Source organism: Anser cygnoides, unplaced genomic scaffold (genome assembly GCF_040182565.1).
Source record: "Anser cygnoides isolate HZ-2024a breed goose unplaced genomic scaffold, Taihu_goose_T2T_genome scaffold_52_1, whole genome shotgun sequence".
Taxonomy (NCBI): Eukaryota; Metazoa; Chordata; class Aves; order Anseriformes; family Anatidae; genus Anser; species Anser cygnoides.
The window spans coordinates 245317-259215 of NW_027103075.1; the positions used below are offsets into that span (position 1 = coordinate 245317).

General features: G+C 58.6%; 1 protein-coding gene and 1 non-coding gene across 2 annotated transcripts in view; both read right to left on the reverse strand.

The window, feature by feature from the left end:
• The window catches only part of LOC106029424 (chromodomain-helicase-DNA-binding protein 8-like), a 53773-nt gene that overhangs the window by 13646 nt on the left and 26228 nt on the right, over window positions 1-13899 (reverse strand). Inside the window, exons 17-30 of the mRNA XM_066989554.1 lie at window positions 13670-13883; window positions 13381-13576; window positions 10522-10689; window positions 9088-9267; window positions 8879-8989; window positions 8514-8779; window positions 6914-7113; window positions 6677-6833; window positions 4858-4947; window positions 3749-3852; window positions 3536-3650; window positions 2454-2529; window positions 2306-2360; window positions 903-1101 (exon numbers count right to left, since the gene is read on the reverse strand). Of these exons, the coding sequence (XP_066845655.1) occupies window positions 903-1101; window positions 2306-2360; window positions 2454-2529; window positions 3536-3650; window positions 3749-3852; window positions 4858-4947; window positions 6677-6833; window positions 6914-7113; window positions 8514-8779; window positions 8879-8989; window positions 9088-9267; window positions 10522-10689; window positions 13381-13576; window positions 13670-13883 (2131 nt within the window). The remainder of the gene's footprint in view (window positions 1-902; window positions 1102-2305; window positions 2361-2453; window positions 2530-3535; window positions 3651-3748; window positions 3853-4857; window positions 4948-6676; window positions 6834-6913; window positions 7114-8513; window positions 8780-8878; window positions 8990-9087; window positions 9268-10521; window positions 10690-13380; window positions 13577-13669; window positions 13884-13899) is intronic.
• LOC136789542 (small nucleolar RNA U6-53/MBII-28) lies at window positions 2652-2734 on the reverse strand. Its single transcript, XR_010828233.1, has one exon. It is a non-coding gene; the product is annotated as a small nucleolar RNA U6-53/MBII-28 (small nucleolar RNA).

A 13899-nucleotide genomic window follows, 5' to 3' on the forward strand; every position in this document is an offset into this window, starting at 1 on the left:
CAAATATGACCCCCGAGAACCCCCAAAACCAAAATTTATGGGTCCCACCAACCCAAAAAACCAACGCATGGGGTCCCACCACCCCCAGAACCTCAATTATGACCTCCCAGAACCCCCAAAACCAAAATTTATGGGTCCCACTACCCCAAAAACCCAAAGCGTGGGGTCCTACCACTTCCAGAACCTCAAATATGACCTCGGAGAACCCCCAAAACCCAACTTATCGATCCCAACACCCCAAAAACCCTACTAAGTGTCTCCTAGCACCCTCAAAACCCCATGCAGATGCCTACAGAACCCCAAAAACCCCATGTATGGGGTCCCACTGCCCCCAGAACCTAAAATATGACCTCCGAGAACCCCCAAAACCCAACTTATCGATCCCAACACCCCAAAAACCCTACTAAGTGTCTCCTAGCACCCTCAAAACCCCATGCAGATGCCTACAGAACCCCAAAAACCCAACTTATGGGGTCCCACCACCCCCAGAACCTCACGTATGGCCCCCCAAGAACCCCCAAAACCAAAATTTATGGGTCCCACCACCCCAAAAACCCAACGCATGGGGTTCACCACCCCCAGAACCTCAAATATGACCTCCGAGAACCCCCAAAACCCAACTTATCGATCCCAACACCCCAAAAACCCTACTAAGTGTCTCCTAGCATCCTCGAAACCCCATGCAGATGCCTACAGAACCCCAAAAACCCAACATATGGGGTCCCACCACCCCCAGAACCTCACGTATGAGCCCCGAGAACCCCCAAAACCAAAATTTATGGGTCCCACCACCCCAAAAACCCCATGTATGGGGTCCCACCACCCCCAGAACCTCAAATATGACCCCCGAGAACCCCCAAAACCTACCGGCCACCCCCCTGGCCCCCCAGGCCCCCCCGTACCGTTGCTGTTTCTGCCTCCGCGCCATCTCCTTGAGCTTGCAGGCGGCCTCGCAGCGTCGCCGGCGCCGCTCGCCCCGGGCGGCCGCCTCGGCCCGTAGGCGCTGGCGTTGGCACGAGCGTTGGCACGCGGCCACCAAGCGCCGCAGCCGGGCCGTCAGCACTGAGCCCGCCGGCCACGCCGGCGGCTGTCCCGGAGGACCTGGTGGAGGAGACATCTCCATGAGGTCCTACACGTACCCGTTGGGTGCCACGGGCATGGTGGATGTCTCCGTGGCGTCGTGGTTGGGTTCTTCATGGTCATAAAGGGGTTGGGGACATCTCCATGAGGTCCTACAAGCACCCGTTGGGTGCCATGGGCATGGTGGACATCTCCACGACATCGTGGTGGGGTTCTTCATGGGGACAATGGAGTTGGGGACATCTCAAACCCATCGTGGTAGGATTCTTCGTGGGGATAAAGGGGTTGGGGACATCTCCAGGGGGTTGGGGACACCTCCATGGAGTCCTACAAGCACCCGTTGGGTGCCACGGGCATGGTGGACATCTCCACGATGTCGTGGTTGGGTTCTTCATGGGGACAATGGGGTTGGGGACATCTCAATCCCATCGTGGTGGGATTCTTCATGGGCATAAAGGGGTTAGGGACATCTCCATGGGGTTGGGGACATCTCCGGGGGGTTGGGGACACCTCCATGGGGTCCTACAAGCACCCGTTGGGTGCCACGGGCATGGTGGACACCTCCACAACGTCGTGGTTGGGTTCTTCATGGGGACAATGGGGTTGGGGACATCTCAAACCCATCGTGGTAGGGTTCTTCGTGGGGATAAAGGGGTTGGGGACATCTCCATTATGTTGGGGACATCTCCAGGGGGTTGGGGGCACCTCCATGGGGTCCTACAAGCACCCATTGGGTGACATGGGCATGGTGGACATCTCCACGACGCCATGGTTGGGTTCTTCATGGTCATAAAGGGGTTGGGGACACCTCCATGGGGTCCTACAAGCACCCGTTGGGTGCCACAGGCATGGTGAACATCTCCACGACGTCGTGGTTGGGTTCTTCATGGTCATAAAGGGGTTGGGGACATCTCAAACCCATCGTGGTTGGGTTCTTCGTGGGGATAAAGGGGTTGGGGACACCTCCATGGGGTTGGGGACATCTCCAGGGGGTTGGGGACACCTCCAGGGGGTCCTACAAGCACCTGTTGGGTGCCACGGGCATGGTGGACATCTCCACGACGTCGTGGTTGGGTTCTTCATGGGGATAAAGGGGCTGGGGACATCTCCATGGGGTTGGGGACACCCCCATAGGGTTGGGGACACCTCACGGGGTTGGGGACACCTCCGTGGGGTTGGGGACACCCCCGTGGGGCTGGGGACGCCTCCAGGACATCGTGGTTACCTTCGTCCCCGTCCACCACCGAGATCTCCTCGTCCAGCAGCATCAGGGGGTCACTCTGCGGGGACAAAAAAGGGGGGACCGTGGGGACCTTCTCGTGCCCCCAAGACCCCCAAATTTTGGGGGGGGGGGGTCTCCACCCCCGGCTCACCTCCTCGTCCACCTCCTTCGCCGTCCCCGGCAGGGGCTTGTACTCGGGGTCCTCGCAGTCCTTGTCGAAATCCACGCTGGGGGTGGGGACAGAGGGGACAACCGTGAGCCCCCACCCCCCTGGAAGCCCCCCGCACCCCCTGGAAGCCCCCCGCCCCCCCCGGAAGCCCCCCGAGATGCCACCACGACCTCCCCCGGGGTGCCTCAGACCATCCCGAGAAGACGTTGAACTCAGCCGGGCCACCGCCCGTCGGTATTAGCATGGCACAGTCATCACCGGCACCCGGCGGGGGCACCCTCGGGGGCTTGGGGACATCCTCGGGGGCTTGGGGACATCCTTGGGGACATCGTTGGGGTCTTGGGGACATCGTTGGGGGCCTGGGGACACTCTTGGGGACATCGCTGGGGTCTTGGGGACATCGTTGGGGTCCTGGGGACATCTTGGGGACATTGGGGACACTCTTGGGGACGTCATCGGGGTCTTGGGGACATCTGGGGTCTTGGGGACACTCTTGGGGTCTTGGGGACACTCTTGGGGTCTTGGGGACATCCTTGAGGGCTTGGGGACACTCTCTGGGACATCGCTGGGGTCTTGGGGACACTCTTGGGGTCTTTGTGACACTCTTGGGGGCATTGTCGGGGGCTTTGGGACATCGTTGGGTTCTTGGTGTCATCGTTGGGGGTTTTGGGGACGTCGTTGGGGTTTTGGAGACACTGTCGGGGTTTTGGGGACAAAGTTGGGGTTTTGGGGACATCGTTGGGGTTTTGAGGACATTGTTGGGGTCGGGATTTTGAGGAAATTGTTGGGGTTTTGGGGACACCGTGGGGACACTGGGGTTTTGGGGACACCGTTGGGGTTTTGGGGACACCGTTGGGGTTTTGGGGACACTGTCGGGGTTTTGGGGACATCACTGGGGTTTTGGAGACATCGTTGGGGTTTTGGGGACACTGTTGGGGTTTTGGAGACATTGATGGGGTTTTGAGGATATCGTTGGGGTCTTAGGGACATCGTTGGGGTTTTGGGGACACCGTCGGGGTTTCGGGGACACCGTCGGGGTTTCGGGGACACCGCTGGGGTCTCACCCTTCCCCGACGTCCAGGCGCTGCTCGGCAGCGATCGCCTTCTCGTCGGGGCGGCCGGCCTTCTCCAGGAAGCAGAGCGCGGGGTCGGCCCGCATGGTGTTGTACTTCTCGTACCCTACAAAGCCAAAAAAAAGGGGCGAGGAAGACCGTCGGCGACCCAAATCCTTCGGATTTCGCCCCGAAACCTCAGCGCCCGGCCTGAGAAGTACGCACCGTGCTTGAAGACGCCGATGAGGAGGGATTTGTCGGCCTCGGCGTCCCACCAGGCGGTCGGCACCTCCAGCTGCTCCACCAGCGGGAACCAGATGTCGATCTCGCTGTGGGGTAGAAGCGGGGGGGGCTCGGGAAGCCAGAGGACCCCAAAACGGGGAGGGGGAACCCCCAAAATGGGGCTGGGGCTCCAGGAACGGTCATGAATTGGGGTTGGGGAAGGTCAAAGTGGGGCTGGAGCACCTCACCTCAAAGAACCTCAAAATGGGGCTGAAGAACCTCAAAGGACCTCAAAATGGGGTTGGAGAACCCCGAAGTGGGGCTGGAGAACCTCAAAGAACCTCAAAGTACCTCAAAGTGGGGCTGGAGAACCTCAAAGAACCTCAAAGTGGGGCTGGAGAACCCCAAAGTGGGGCTGGAGAACCTCAAAGAACCTCAAAATGGGGCTGGAGAACCTCAAAGTGGGGCTGGAGAACCTCAAAGAACCTCAAAATGGGGCTGCTGGAGAACCTCAAAGTGGGGAACCTTGGAGAACCTCAAAGAACCTCAAAAGTGGGGATGGAGAACATCAAAGTGGGGTTGGAGAACCTCAAAGAACCTCAAAAGTGGGGATGGAGAACCCCAAAGTGGGGTTGGAGAACCTCAAAGAACCTCAAAATGGGGTTGGAGAACCTCAAAACGGGCCAGGAGCACCTTAAAATGGGTCTGGAGAACCCCAAAATTGCTCCAGAGAACCTCAAAGAACCCCAAAGTGAGTCTGAAGAACCCCAAAGTGGGTCTGAAGAACCTCAAAATGGGTCTGGAGAACCCCAAAATGGGTCTGGAGAACCCCAAAGAACCCCAAGATGGGTCTGGAGCACTCAAAAATGGGTCTGGAACACCCCAAAATGGGTCCGGAACACCCCAAAATGGGTCCGGAGAACCCCAAAGTGCATCTGGAGAACCCCAAAGTGCATCTGGAGAACCCCAAAGAACCCAAAATGGGTCTGGAGCCCCCCAAAATGGGTCCAGGGCACCCAAAATGTATCTGGAACACCCCAAAATGGGTCTGTAGAACCCCAAAATGGGTCTGGAGCACCCCAAAACGGGTCCACGAGGTGCGGGGCCCTCACCTGGCCATGGCCCCCGCCAGCACCTTCTCCGCCTGGTCCCCGATCACCTCCTGCCGCAGGTAGTAGAGCATCCGCACGCGGAGCAGCACCCTGGCGGGGGCAAGGAGGAGAAAAAGGCGTCAGGAACGGGACCGGGGGCGGGTTTGGGGCCGCGGGAGGGATTCGGGGACCCAGGACGGGTTTGGGGACCCGGGACCTGGGACGGATTTGGGGACCTGGGATGGATTTGGGGCCGCAGGACGGATTCGGGGACCTCGGATGGATTTGGGGCCGCGGGATGGATTTGGGGACCTCGGATGGATTCGAGGACCAGGGACGGGTTCGGGGACCGGGGACCTTGGATGGATTTGGGGACCTGGGACGGATTTGGGGACGGGGGACAGGTTCGGGGACGGGGACCTCGATTTGGGCATGGATTTGGGGACGGATGGATTTGGGGACTCGGATTTGGGGATGAATTCGGGGACCTGGGGACTTCAGATGGATTTTGGGACGGGGGGACTCTCGGATGGATTTGGGGGACATGGGACGACTTCAGATTTGGGGACCTGGGATGGATTCGGGGACCTCGGGGATTTGGGGGGACACTGGGGGATGGATTTGGGGACACGGGATGGATTTGGGGACTTCAGATGGGTTCGGATCTGGGGACTTGGGACGGATTTGGGGACCTCGGATGAATTCGGGGACCTGCGATGGATTTTGGGGGACCTCGGATGGATTTGGGGATGGGTTTGGGGACACGGGATGGATTTGGGGACTTCCTCAGATGGGACTTGGGACGGATTTGGGGACTTGGGATGGATGGATTCGGGGACCTCGGATGGATTTGGGGATGGGGGACAGCTTTGGGGGCACGGGACAAGTTTGGGGACAGGTTCGAGGACCTGGGACGGATTCGGAGACCTGGGATGGATTTTGGGGACCTGGGATGGATTTTGGGGACCTGGGGGACATGAGATTTTGGGGGACGTGAGATGGATTTGGGGAACATGGGATAGAATTTGAGGACATGGGACAGATTTGGGGACGTGGGATGGATTTGGGGGACCTCGGATGGATTTTGGGATGGAGACGGATTTGGGGGATGCGAGATGGATTTGGGGAACATGGGATAGAATTTGAGGACATGGGATGGATTTGGGGGACCTGAGATGGATTTTGGGGATGTGGGATGGATTTGGGGGACATGAGATGGATTTGGGGGACGCGAGATGGATTTGGGGAACATGGGATAGAATTTGAGGACAAGGGACAGATTTGGGGACGTGGGATGGATTTTGGGGACCTCACATGGATTTTGGGGACGTGAGATGGATTTTGGGATGAATTTTGGGGACCTCGGATGGATTTTGGGGACGTGAGATGGATTTTGGGGACGCGAGATGGATTTTGGGGACGTGAGATGGATTTGGGGAACATGGGATAGAATTTGAGAACATGGGATGGATTTGGGGGACCTCAGATGGCTTTTGGGATGTGGGATGGCTTTGGGGATGTGGGATGGACTTTGGGGACCTAGGATGGATTTTGGGGACCTCAGATGGGTTTTGGGGACGCGAGATGGATTTGGGGGACATGAGATGGATTTTGGGGATGCGAGATGGATTTGGGGGACCTCGGATGGATTTTGGGGACGCAAGATGGATTTTGGGGACCTCAGATATATTTTGGGGACGCGAGATGGATTTTGGGGACCTCAGATAGATTTTGGGGACGCGAGATGGATTTTGAGGACCTCGGATGGATTCTGGGGACCTGGGACGGGTTCGGGGACCTGGTGACGCCCCGTGCCCCCCCACCCCCACCCCCCGCTCACTTGTTGCACTGGTGCTTGAGGTGCTTCTTGTAGCTCTCGTCCTGGAAGAGCGTGTCGGGGTTGTACTTGCGGATCCACTCGGCCTTGTGGACGTCGAAGGTGCTCTGGGACTTCACCTTCTTCCCCTTGCGGCCCCGGGGGACGGGGATGGAGAGCCCTGGAGAAGACCGGAGGCCGTCAGCGGGGGACCCGGCGGGGGGTCCCCATCCACCCCGGGGCTTGCGGGAGCCCCCTCACCCGAGTGGTTTTGGAGCTCCTTAGCCTTGCCGTTCTCGCTGGGGCTGATGAGGTCCCAGATGAAGCCCTTGATGTTCTCGTCGCCCCGGTAGTGGAGGAGGCAGTAGACCAGGATGGCGCGGCAGATGGTCTCCACGTCCCGCTCCGACAGGCGCCGCTTGAACCTCCCGTGCGACAGGATCTCCCGCCACCGGCCCCAGCTGCCGGAGGACGAGGGGTCACCGATACGGCCCTCGGCTCGGCGCATCCCCGCCTCCCGTCATCTCCTCTCCTCTTGGTTGCCGCCAGAGAGGTGGAGATGGCGTGGCCACCACGCATCTACTCGTGGTTGCCACCAGAGAAGAGCTGGAGGTGGTTTTTCTCTACGTCAAGCATGGCTGACACCAGAAAGTTGGAGTTGGTCTTTCTCTACGTCAAGCTTCTACTCGTGGTTGCCACCAGAGAAGAGCTCGCGATGGTTTTTCTCTACGTCAACCATCTACTCTTGGTTGACACCAGAGAAGAACCAAAAATAAGAGTTGGTTTACTCTACTCTTCAAGCATCTACTCGTGGTGGCCACCAGAGAAGAGCTGGAGGTGGTTTTTCCCTATGTCAGGCATGGTTGACACCAGAAAGTTGGAGTTGGTCTTTCTCTACATCAAGCTTCTACTCATGGTTGCCACCAGAGAGATGGAGACGGCGTGGCCACTGTGCATCTACTCGTGGTTGCCACCAGAGAAGAGCTCGAGATGGTTTTTCTCTACGTCAACCATCTACTCGTGGTTGAAACCAGAGAAGAACCAATAGTAAGAGTTGGTTTACTCTACTCCAAGCTTCTACTCGTGGTTGCCACCAAGAAGAGCTGGAGGTGGTTTTTCCCTACGTCAGGCATGGTTGCCACCAAAGAGTTGGAGTTGGTCTTTCTCTACGTCAAGCTTCTACTCATGGTTGGCACCAAAGAGTTGGAGTTGGCTTTCCTCTACATCAAGCATCTACTCGTGGTTGCAACCATTGTTTGGTCTACGTCAACCATCTCCTCATGGTTGATGCCAGAAGAGCTTGAGATGGTTTTTCTCTATGCCAAGCTTCTACTCATGGTTGCCACCAAGGAGTTGGAGTTGGTCTTTCTCTACGTCAAGCTTCTACTCATGGTTGCCACCAGAGAGTTGGAGGTGGCTTTTCTCTACATCAAGCTTCTACTCGTGGTTGCCACCAAAGAGTTGGAGTTGGGTCTTTCTCTATGTCAACCATCTCCTCGTGGGTGCCACCAAAGAGTTGGAGATGGTCTTTCTCTACAAGCTTCTACTCATGGTTGACACCAAAGAGTTGGAGGTGGCTTTTCTCTACATCAAGCTTCTACTCATGGTTGCCACCATAGAGTTGGAGATGGTCTTTCTCTACGTCAAGCTTCTACTCATGGTTGCCACCGAGGAGTTGGAGGCGTTTTTCCTCCACATCAACCGCGGTTGCCACCAGAGGCGAACCAAAACCGAGGCCCGCTCTTCCCTCCGACCGCCTCCTCGTGGTTTCCACCACGAACCACCTGAACCTCGTCCTCCCCCAACCCCAAAAGTCCCCCCGGGGTGGGAGGGGACAACGTCCCCGCTCCCCGCTCCTCACCCGTAGACCAGGAGGTGCTTCTCCACGCGGAAGCAGTCGGTGCGGCCGTAGGCGTGGTGGTGCAAGGCGTGCTGCTGCTGCTGGTGGTGGTGGTGGGGGTGGTGGTGGTGGTGGTGGTGGTGGTGGTGGCGGTCGTGGCGCCGGGAGCGGGGCCTCTCCTCGTCCTCGCTCTCCAGGTCGGAGAACTCCACCAGGTCGTCGTCGCGCAGGGTGCTGAAGTGCCGCGTCTGCTTGCGCACCCGCGGCGTGTCGATCACCAGGTTGTTCTGGGGCGAGGAGGAGAAGCAGGGAAGGGTGAGGGGGGGGGACAGGGTCCTCCCCCACCCCCGCCGCCCTCTCCTCCTCCTCCTCCTCCTCCTCCCGACCTTGCTGTTGAGGAGGTCCAGGTCCAGGTCGGCTTTCTTGGCCCACTTCTGCCAGAAGTTGGGGTCGTCCAAGGCGATGTCGCTGCGGTTTTCCGACGCCACGAAGCTCGCCTGGAGGAGGGCGACGGGTGGGTGGGGTGGGGTGGGGAGGTGCTCGCCCACCACCGCGGGGCGGTGGGGAGGGGACCCGGGAGAAGGTGGAGGGTTACCTTGGCGAAGGTGGAGCCCTTCCCCTCGCTCTCGATGGTGATGGTGGTGGTGCGGCGCAGCAGGATCTGGTCGATGTCCTCCTCGCAGAACTTGGAGCCTTCGTCGTCCTCCTCCATGATGGCCGCGTAGGCCCCCTTGCGCAGGAGGTCCTCAATCTCCTTCTTGGAGAACTGCTGGATCTGCCGAGGGAGGAGGAGGAGGAGGAGGAGGAGGAGGAGAGCGATTGGGAAACAGACGCCGCTGGGCGCCCCCCCAGGACCCCTTTCCATGGGGTCTCCACCCCACATTTTTCCTCCAAGAACCCCTCCCATGGGGTCTTCACCCCTCATTCCCCTTGAAGAACATCTCCCATGGGTTCTCCACCCCACATTGTTCTTTGAAGAACCCCTTCCACGGGGTCTCCACTCCACATTTTTCCTCGAAGAACCCCTTCCATGGAGTCTTCACCCCTCATTCTCCTTGAAGAACATCTTCCATGGGGTCTCCACCCCACATTCCCCTTGAAGAACCCCTTCCATAGGGTGTCCACCCCACATTTTTCCTTGAAGAACCCCTTCCATGGGGTCTTCACCCCACATTCCCCTTGAAGAACATCTCCCATGGGTTCTCCACCCCACATTTATCCTCGAAGAACCCCTCCCATGGGGTCTTCACGACCCATTTCCCTTGAAGAACATCTTCCATGGGTTCTCCACCCCACATTTGTCCTTGAAGAACCCCTTCCATGGGGTCTTCACCCCTCGTTTCCCTTGAAGAACATCTTCCATGGGTTCTCCACCCCTCATTTTTCCTTGAAGAACCCCTCCCATGGGGTCTTCAAGACCCATTTCTTTGAAGAACCCCTTCCATGACATCTTCACACCCCATTTCCCTTGAAGAACATCTTCCATGGGTTCTTTACCCCACATTTGTCCTCGAAGAACCCCTTCCATGGGGTCTTCAAGACCCATTTCCCTTGAAGAACCCCTTCCATGGGGTCTTCACCCCACATTTTTCCTCAAAAAACCCCTTCCATGGGGTCTTCACCCCTCGTTTCCCTTGAAGAACATCTCCCATGGGTTCTCCACCCCACATTTTTCCTTGAAGAACCCCTTCCACGGGGTCTCCACCCCAAATTTCCCCCCCAGGACCCCTTTTTATGGGGTCTCCACCTCCCATTTCCCCCCAGGGACCCCTTTCCATGGGTTCTCCACCCCTCATTCCCCTTGAAGAACATCTCCCATGGGTTCTCCACCCCACATTTCCCCCCCAGAACCCCCTCCCACGGGGTCTCCACCCCAAATTTCCCCCCCAGGACCCCTTTTTATGGGGTCTCCACCCCCCGTTTTCCCCCCAGGACCCCTTTTTACGGGGTTTCCACCCCCCGTATCCCTCCCAGGACTCCTTTTTACGGGGTCTCCACCCCCCGTATCCCCCCCCCAAGGCCCCCTTACCCCCGCGATGTTGCCCTCGCGGCCGCTCATGGACTGCAGCACGGCCTTGTCGAGGCCCAGCTTGAGGCTGGCCTTGTCGAACATCTCCCGCTCGTAGGAGTTGCGCGTGATGAGGCGGTACACCTTCACCGCCTTGCTCTGCCCGATGCGGTGGCACCGCGCCTGGGCCTGGGGGGGGTGGGGGGGGAAGCGCGGCGAGGCGGGGTCAGCGGGGCACCCAAACCCCAAAGCCCCTCGGGGCAGCGAACCCCAAATCCCGTTGGGTCGAACTCAAGGGGGCGCCGAACCCCAAATCTCTTTGGGATGACATCAACAGGGCACCAAACCCCAAATCCCTTTGGGTCAAACTCAACGGGGTCCAAACCCCAAATCCCCTTGACTCAAACTCAACTGGGTGCCAAACCCCAAATCCCGTTGAGTCGAACTCAACGGGGCGCCGAACCCCAAATCCCGTTGAGTCGAACGAAACGGGGCGCCGAACCCCAAATCCCATCGAGGTCAAACCAAGGGGGCTCCAAACCCAAGATCCCGTTGAGTTTGACTCAACAGGACACCAAACCCCAAATCCCATTGGGTCAAACTCAAGGGGGTCCAAACCCCAAATCCCGTTGACTTAAACTCAACGGGGCGCCGAACCCCAAATCCCGTTGAGTCGAACTCAACGGGGCGCCGAACCCCAAATCCCCTTGACTCAAACTCAACGGGGTCCAAACCCCAAATCCCGCTGACTCAAACTCAACGGGGCGCTGAACCCCAAATCCCGTTGAGTCAAACTCAACGGGGCGCTGAACCCCAAATCCCATTGAGTCAAACTCAACGGGGCGCCGAACCCCAAATCCCGTTGAGTCGAACTCAACGGGGCGCCAAACCCCAAATTCCACTGAGTCAAACTCAACGGGGCGCCGAACCCCAAACCTCTTTGAGGTGACCTCAACGGGGCCCCCAACCCAAGATCCCATCAAGATGAACTCAATGGGGCATCAAACCTAAGACCCTATTGAGTCAAACTCAACGGGACACCAAACCCCAAATCCCATTGGGTCAAACTCAGCCGGGCCCCAAACCCCAAATCCCATCAAGGTCAAACCAAGGGGGCTCCAAACCCAAGATCCCGTTGAGTTTGACTCAGTGGGGTACCAAACCCCAAATCCCATCAAGATCAAACTCAGCGGGGCCCCGAAACCCAAGACCCCCTCGACTCAAACTCAACGGGACCCCGAAACCCAAGACCCCATCAAGACAAACTCAGCGGGGCCCCGAAACCCAAGACCCCGTCAACTCAAACTCAACGGGGCCCCGAAACCCAAGACCCCCTTGACTCAAACTCAATGGGGCCCAAAACCCAAGACCCCCTCGACTCAAACTCAACGGGGCCCCAAACCCCAAATCGCCTTGACTCAAACTCAACGGGGCCCCGAAACCCAAGACCCCCTCGACTCAAACTCAACGGGCCCCCCAAAACCCAAGACCCCATCGACTCAAACTCAACAAGACCCCAAACCCCAAATCCCCTCGACTCAAACTCAACGGGGCCGCAAAACCCAAGACCCGCTCATCTCAAACTCAACGGGGCCCCCAAACCCAAGACCCCCTTGACTCAAACTCAACAGGACCCCAAACCCCAAATCCCCTTGACTCAAACTCAACGGGGCCCCGAACCCCAAGACCCCGTCGACTCAAACTCAACGGGGCCCCAAAACCCAAGACCCCGTTGACTCAAACTCAACGGGGCCCCGAAACCCAAGACCCCATTGGGATAATCTCAAGGGTACGCCAAACCCAAAACCCCATTGAGACAAACTCAATGGGGCCCCAAAACCCAAATCCCAATGAGTCAAACTCAATGAGACCCCAAACCCCGTTGAGTTTGACTCAATGGGGCACCAAACCCCAAATCCCATCAAGACAAACTCAACGGGGCCCCGAAACCCAAGACCCCCTCGACTCAAACTCAACAGGACCCCAAACCCCAAATCCCCTTGACTCAAACTCAACGGGGCCCCTAAACCCAAATCCCTTTGGGTCAAACTCCATGAGACCCCAAACCCCGTCGACTCAAACTCAACGGGGCCCCCAAACCCAAGACCCCCTCGACTCAAACTCAACGGGGCCCAAAACCCAAGACCCCCTCAACTCAAACTCAATGGGGCACCAAACCCCAAATCCCTTTGGGTCAAACTCCATGAGACCCCAAACCCCGTTGAGTTTGACTCAATGGGGCACCAAACCCCAAATCCCATCAAGACAAACTCAACGGGGCCCCCAAACCCAAGACCCCCTCGACTCAAACTCAACGGGGCCCCAAAACCCAAATCCCCTCGAGTCAAACTCAACGGACTCAAACTCCCCCCAAACCCAAGACCCCCTCGACTCAAACTCAACGGGGCCCCGAAACCCAAATCCCTTTGGGTCAAACTCAATGGGACCCCAAACCCCGTTGAGTTTGACTCAATGGGGCACCAAACCCCAAATCCCATCATGACAAACTCAACGGGGCCCCGAAACCCAAGACCCCCTCGACTCAAACTCAACAGGACCCCAAAACCCAAGATCCCCTTGACTCAAACTCAACGGGACCCCAAAACCCAAGACCCCCTCGACTCAAACCCAACAGGGCCCCCAAAACCCAAAACCCAGTTGACTCAAACTCAACGGGACCCCAAAACCCACGACCCCCTTGACTCAAACTCAACAGGGCTCCAAAACCCAAGACCCCGTTGACTCAAACTCAAGAGGACCCCAAAACCCAAGACCCCATCGACTCAAACTCAACGGGGCCCCCCAAAAACCCGAGACCCCGCGGCCGAAGCGGGGGCGGCGGCGAGGTGGGAGGAGCCCCCCCCCCCGGGGGGGGCTCACCTGGAGGTCGTTTTGGGGGTTCCAGTCGGAGTCGAAGATGATGCAGGTGTCGGCGGCGGTCAGGTTGATGCCCAGCCCCCCCGCCCGCGTGCACAGCAGGAAGACGAAGCGATCCGAGTCGGGCTTGCTGAAGCGGTCGATGGCGGCTTGCCGCAGGTTGCCCCGCACCCGCCCGTCGATCCGCTCGTACAGGTACCTGCCGACGCCCCAAAAAAACACGTGTCGGGGTGGGGGAGGCCCCGGGCGGCCCCGTGCCCCCTCCCCGCCGCCCTCCGCGCCCCCATCTCACCTCTTCTGGATGAGGTAGTCCTCCAAGATGTCGAGGCAGCGCACCATCTGGGAGAAGATGAGCACCTTGTGGCCGCCGGCCTTCAGCTTGGGGAGGAGCTTGTCGATGAGCACCAGCTTGCCGGCGGAGCGCACCATGGCCTGGAGGTGGAAGTCGTGGGGCACGTGGTGGTGGCAGGACTCGCGGAACTCGGCCAGGATCTTCTCCTCCGCGCCTGGGGGGGGGAGTCG